At 50.5% G+C, this 6,198-nt stretch overlaps 3 protein-coding genes across 3 annotated transcripts; 2 read left to right on the forward strand and 1 right to left on the reverse strand.

The window, feature by feature from the left end:
* Positions 1–655: 655 nt before the first annotated feature.
* On the forward strand, positions 656–2,906 carry V8C40DRAFT_276368 (glycoside hydrolase superfamily; the record flags this gene model as incomplete). Its single annotated transcript, XM_083220828.1, has 2 exons — positions 656–1,514; positions 1,657–2,906. The coding sequence occupies 2 exons, from the start codon at positions 656–658 to the stop codon at positions 2,904–2,906; spliced, it is 2,109 nt and encodes a 702-aa protein (XP_083070445.1).
* Positions 2,907–3,021: 115 nt separating this feature from the next.
* Positions 3,022–3,611, forward strand: V8C40DRAFT_64913 (uncharacterized protein). The gene has a single exon (XM_083223233.1). The coding sequence runs from the start codon at positions 3,138–3,140 to the stop codon at positions 3,477–3,479; it is 342 nt and encodes a 113-aa protein (XP_083070446.1). The 5' UTR covers positions 3,022–3,137; the 3' UTR covers positions 3,480–3,611.
* V8C40DRAFT_64912 (SRR1 family protein) lies at positions 3,612–5,432 on the reverse strand. The gene is made up of 3 exons (XM_083223232.1): positions 4,953–5,432; positions 4,600–4,840; positions 3,612–4,465 (listed from the first exon to the last, which is right to left on the reverse strand). The coding sequence occupies exons 1-3, from the start codon at positions 5,323–5,325 to the stop codon at positions 3,745–3,747; spliced, it is 1,335 nt and encodes a 444-aa protein (XP_083070447.1). The 5' UTR covers positions 5,326–5,432; the 3' UTR covers positions 3,612–3,744.
* Positions 5,433–6,198: the final 766 nt, after the last annotated feature.

Raw genomic sequence — 6,198 nt, forward strand, 5'->3', positions numbered from 1 at the left:
CGGGCGTTGGCAGCTGCTCTGGTCTGTCTGGTGCTTTGTTCTCTCTCCCCCTCCTGGTTCGTCTTTGCGTTTTCTCGTGTTTCATCTCCAAGCCAAAAAGTCTTTCTGTCTCTCTCTCGTTTTCTGGACTAACGATACGAGCTCCTAATCAACAGCTCATAAAGGAGGCAAAGCACAAGAGGAAGAGAGTCATTCGCTTTTTCAGAGTCCCACGATCGCTCACACGGTCCCCAGACCAGCTTACTGGGTCCCATCTCCATCATCTAGATATCTATCATTTATTTCGTCCCCCCACGGCCCTCTTTTTCTCCTTCTCTTCTTTCTACATCTTGCAGACTGCAGTTCGCGGCCTGTGCTTACCCGCATGCGCCTTTGAGATCTTGCACTGCTTCTCTTTGCGAATGCGAATCCCTGTCGACTAGCTGCTGCGTTTCCATTGATTCATCCACATTTGATCGGCATAGCGTTGGCCCGCCAGTAAGTTCGGGTTTTCCAATAAACAAAAGCTCTTCCCCCCTAGGTAGATCCAACCCAATTGGCCTTGATCGATTGCGACGCAGAAGCAGTTCGACGTGCAATTGCCTCTTGGCCGCCAAAAGTCGCGACCCAGAATCACGAATCCACTGACTCTGTGTAGCCTCAGATCGAAGCCGCCATGCAGCGCTACGGTGAACACGGCGACTCTCCCGAGAGCGAACCTCTTGATGGCTACGGCCAGTCGCATCGAGGAGTTTCCCCCGATAGCCGCGGCTACTCGCCGCCCGAGATCTATCACGACCAGCATCAGCCTCCCCCAGTGCCCTCTCACCAGCATCAGGGCCAGAACTACGGCTACGACCAACATGAAGGCTACGAGTACGACTACGATGGCCAGGCTCCTCCCCCGCCTCAGCATCGCCAGGGCGACAGCGGCTACTTTGCCGGTGGAGCACGCAATGACGGGTATGCGCAACAGAACATGACAAACTCCAACTCCCGAGGATATTCCCAAAACAATGTGACCCCCGGCGCTGACAACTTCAGCGACATGGCCTCTGGAGGAATGGCTGGCATTGCCTATGGAGTAGCAGAGCGAAACGCACGAGAAAGCGGCATGCAGGCGGCCCATGGCGGACTGCCACCGCCGCCATCCCACGCTCGATATCCCGACGGCTACGACTATCCTCAAGATGATCGAGGCTCGCGAACGACATTTAACCCCCTGGGCATGCCGACTGCGGCTCACAGCTCGCGATCACCCTCTCGCAGCACGCGCGATCCGTATGCCGACGACCACTATCCGGCGATGTACCCTCCCAACTCGCGGAATAGCAATCCGATGCTGGGCATGTTCAATCCTAATGAGATTGTGGACGACGGTGACGATGGATTGGATTATTCGCGACGTAGCGCACGCAATTCCATCCTGAGTGCCTCCAACTCGGATCGAGCAGCAAAGGGAGCTGCCGTTGCGACTGTTGCAGCTGGAGGAATCTTGGGTGCTGGTGCCATCAAGAGCGCCTTGGGCCGTAATGGTGAGTTTCTTAACATTAGACGTGGTTCCTGTTCCTGTTCCTGTTCCTTCTTCTTTCTTTCTTTATCTAGCTGTTGTGACTATTGATGACTGTGCTTTGATATACATGGGATGAATATCCGCTGACAGCTTGGCATGTATAGCTCAAGCAGCAGCAGGAGGCAATGGCGGAGGGGACGAAGGCGGAGGCATGCTCTTCGACAACGGTAGCACCGAGGAGAAGTCAGCCTGGATGGCACAACAAGCGACCAAGACCAAACGATGGCGCTGGGCCATCATCATCATCCTCGTCCTCATCGTCATCGGTGCCGTCGTTGGCGGCGTCGTCGGAACTCAAGTCGGCAAACACGGCAGCAAATCAAGCAGCGGCAGCGGCAGCTCCAAGGGTGGCAGCGGAAGTGGTGGCAGTGGCAGCGACTCTGATGACGACAGTGGTGATCTTAACATCAACAGCCAGGAGATCAAGGACCTGCTCAACAACCCCGACCTGCACAAGGTCTTCCCCGGAGTTGATTACACGCCTCTCAACACCCAGTATCCCGACTGTCTGACCAACCCTCCGTCGCAGAACAACATCACTCGTGACGTGGCTGTGCTCAGCCAGCTGACCAACAAGATCCGTCTCTACGGCACTGACTGCAACCAGACTCAGATGGTGCTTCACTCCATCTCTCAGCTGGAGATGACCAACGATATCAAGGTGTGGCTGGGCGTCTGGCAGGACAATAACGCCACGACCAACGCTCGCCAGCTCAAGGAGATGTGGAACATTCTCGACAAGTACGGCGATGACCCCTTTGAGGGTATTATTGTTGCCAACGAAGTGCTCTTTCGCCAGCAGTTTACCGTCACTACTCTTGGCGAGCTCCTTGACGACGTACGCACCAATCTCACCAAGAAGAATCTGGATCTTCCAGTCGCTACTTCCGACTTGGGAGATGACTGGACTCAAGCTCTTGCTGCTGATAGCGACTATATCATGGCCAACGTTCACCCGTTTTTTAGTGGAACACAGGCGACTGACGCTGCGGCCTGGACTTGGAACTTCTGGGATGAACACGACGGTCCATTCTGGAAGTCGGATAAATCCAAGAATGTTATCTCCGAGACGGGTTGGCCTACGGGAGGAGGCAAGGACTGTGGAGGTCCATCGACCTGCGATGCTCCCGCCGTGGCAGGCATCGACGAGCTCAACACCTTCATGAGCGACTGGGTCTGCCAGGCGCTGGAGAACGGCACGAACTACTTTTGGTTTGAGGCCTTTGACGAGCCGTGGAAGGTCATTTACAATACTCCTGGCCAGGAGTGGGAGGATAAATGGGGGCTGATGGACGCCAACCGGAAGCTCAAAGACGGAGTCAAGATTCCCGACTGCGGCGGCAAGACTGTTTAAAGAAGACATGGGGCTGTTTCTCTTTTTTCTCTCTCTTGATAAACAATGTCTTGAGATTTCGCCCTGTTTTTCTTTTGAACAAAAGTCTTTTTATCGCTGATGAGGCATGACGGAATGACGATTCTTTGTGTGCTATTATGCACTCTCTTTATTTGCTAGACTTCAAGTCTTGTTCTATGTTCATTGTTGTTCTATTTTTTCACGTTTTTAATTTGCCAGTCTTTTCTTTCCATGTTTCTTCCCCATACTATGTACGTTTGGAGGATAATCCCGGGATGGGACAACATATGGACGGCACCATGTCATTTACGTTTGCTCTACTTCTTTTTATTTCCTCTCTCTGCGAGACGGCATGTTAGTACACAGCACTTCGACTTCGAGAATCGACATTTGGGCGTTTTAGGGCAGCATGCGATGGCAACTTTGTTTTCCATCTGTTTTTTCTTCTTTTCCCAAGGGCGGGCATGCATCATTTCACTTGCGAAGCAGGTATGGAATTTAAAAGACGCGTTTACTTTGTCAATCTGTAGTAGTAGTACGATTTCTACCTATCTTTGTCTCTCTCAGCTATAACGCTCCGAACTCGTCGAACATGTGCATTTTGAAGATGTCATTCTATTTGCGACGAACATTAGGGGAAGGAAAGGGTATCTAATAATGCTTGGGGGGGTTTGATCATGAAGATCATTATAAGGGGGCTTGTATATAAAGATACATAGGCGAGAGTGCTGAGAAAAAGGAAATGTGAACGTGCGCCCTGCTCGGGGCTGCTGAAACTGCCAAAATCGCTGAGAGAGAGATGTCGTGACTCGTGGGAGCGTAGTGATTGGAAGAATCATCAGTCAATAGGCTCTTGTTTGATGTAGACTTCGTGCCACTCAAGAGGCTCTTCTTTGATGTAGACTTCGTAGGTCTCGGTGGGCTCTCGTTTGAGCCTCATGCTATACATCTCGGAGGGCTCTCGTTTGACTCCGGCGTAGATCGTCTCAGAAGACTCTCGTTTGGCTCCGAAGTTATACGTCTCGGCAGGCTCATCTTTGATCTCAACGTAGTTGGTCTCAGCAGGCTCTTGCTTGACTCCAAAGTTATCCATCTCGGTAGGCTCATCTTTGATTACAATGTAAATCGGCTCAGTAGACTCTTCTTCGCTTTCAACGTCGTTCGGCTCAGCAGGCTCTTCTTTGATTTCAACTTTGCCCTTGAGATCGTACGTCTTAATAGGCTTCTGTTTGGCTCTGACGTTCTTTGTCTCAGTAGGTTCTTCTTTGATTTCGACGGAGTTCATCTCAGTAGGCTCTCCTTTGACTTTGACGTTGTTAGTCTCAGAAGGCTCTTCTTTGATTTCGTCTTTGGCCTCGACGTAGTTCATCTCAGCAGCTGCCGCTTCTTCCACGGAGGCAACCGCTTGATTCTCTGGGTATCTGAGGTACAGGGAGGTTGCATAGAAGATTGTGTTGTCTTTGTCGTCTTCTGGGAAGGTGACTAGCTTATACGTCTCATGCATCTTCTTAATGGCGAGAAGGTGCTCTTCTTCCTCTTTTGACGGCGAGATAAAGGTTCTAGAGATGATTAATATCATGTATACATGCCATTAAGAAGCGATATTGAAGAATTCTTTTTCATTGGATTTGGGAAAGAAAAAAAGGAAGAAAGGGAAGAGAGAGGAGGGGAAGAGGGAAGAAAAGAAACTTACTTGGACCAGACAACCCAGTCAGTGCCTACCCAAACTGATGGTAGCTCTCCCTTGAGTGCCTTGCCGTAGATTTCTTTGTACAGATGGGGGCCGTAGAAGAGGGTTCCAGCGTTGACCGAGTTGCTGGCGACGGGCGAATCGACAACTTCATGGCCCATTGCAGTGAGAAAGGCTATGTCACCGGGAGTGAAGATGGGCTCCTGGAAGATGCACTTGATGGGCCCGCTGTTGGTTTTCTCCTCTATTTCATGGTCAAGTTAGTGATGGGCATTGTATTAGAGGAAAGAGAAGCGATCAAGGGCTCATCTTGGATTTTTGAATAAGAAGCTGAAAGAGATGAGATGGTACAGTACCTAGCAAGCGGACCATGAACAGCATGGCGGCAAGTTGCGTATGAGCTCTTCTCTTGAGCTGCCAGCTCCCATCGGTAGGATCAAAGGATCCAATGCCCAGGCTGATGGCCTGGATGACGGGCTTGTCGTTGCCATCGGCCAAAGCATCAGAGACGAATTCAGTGATCGTATCTCGGAGGGATGCAGCACCTGGAGAGGTATGGAACTGAGCGTTGAAGTTGTCAAAGTCTTTCTGGATTTCCTCCTTGGTGAGGTTGGGGACGGAGCGAGAAGGTTGGGAGAAGGGGTTAGAGGTGGAGGTGGAGCCTTGTCCTCGTCTCGATCGACGAGTTTTCGACCTCACTACGGTCCAGTCTTCAGCTGCTGCGGGCATCTTGTTAAGGGGCTCTTGGTCTCTCAAGGGGCAGATGCAGATGCAGGGTTGGTGGTTGATAGTGAGTGAGTGGGTGAATGGAGAGATTCCTCTATTGGACGTTGGTTGATTTTTCTTTTTAGTCCTCGCTGTGGGGTAGAAGCGCTGTACTGTACAGTGGCTTCAGCGCTCGATTAGCGGTGCTACAGCGGTGTTGTAGGGCTAGTGCTCGGCACATCAAGCGGGCGCACGGACCACTTAGGTTGACTTGCACTTTGGAAAGAAATGTTAACATTGGCAGTTTCCTAAAGAAGCAGTTTGAGGCAAAAGTACCTATCATCAATAGGTGTTGGGTGAAAATGAAAAATCATAGGTATAGACCTATATGTCAGAGTACATTGAATATCAATAGCTTTTCTTACTCTATATGATCTTTTCTTTTCTCCGTGTATGACTTGTTGGGTTTGTGGCGGTACCTGTTTCCTATGTACCTGGGTAGGAACTTTGATTGTGATGCGCTGTGCCTTTAGCGTTGCTGAAGCTAGCATTCCACTGTAGAGATGCGCTACGGCACGTCGCGTGCATGGGCCAACCCTGCACCTCGTAGAAAATTGCCCTATTCGAAAGAGAGATTCAGGTCATGGTACTCCGTAACAAAATCAATATCATCAGTCGGACCTGGAAATAAAAATCAAACATATTCCCGATAGTTGCCATGCTTATTTTATTAACTTTTACGACTCATCATATGCATAGTAATCGCCAAATGCCGATGCCCTTCCTCCATTTAACACAACAGGTACTAATACACCGCAGTAAGCTAGGCAGGTACCTTGCCGGGCATAGCGCAAGTCAGCTAGATGCCGCACAGTCAGATCCGATCGGCCACGATCA

This window comes from Trichoderma camerunense, assembly GCF_050948025.1.
Source record: "Trichoderma camerunense strain CBS 138272 chromosome Unknown V8C40scaffold_15, whole genome shotgun sequence".
NCBI lineage: Eukaryota > Fungi > Ascomycota > Sordariomycetes > Hypocreales > Hypocreaceae > Trichoderma > Trichoderma camerunense.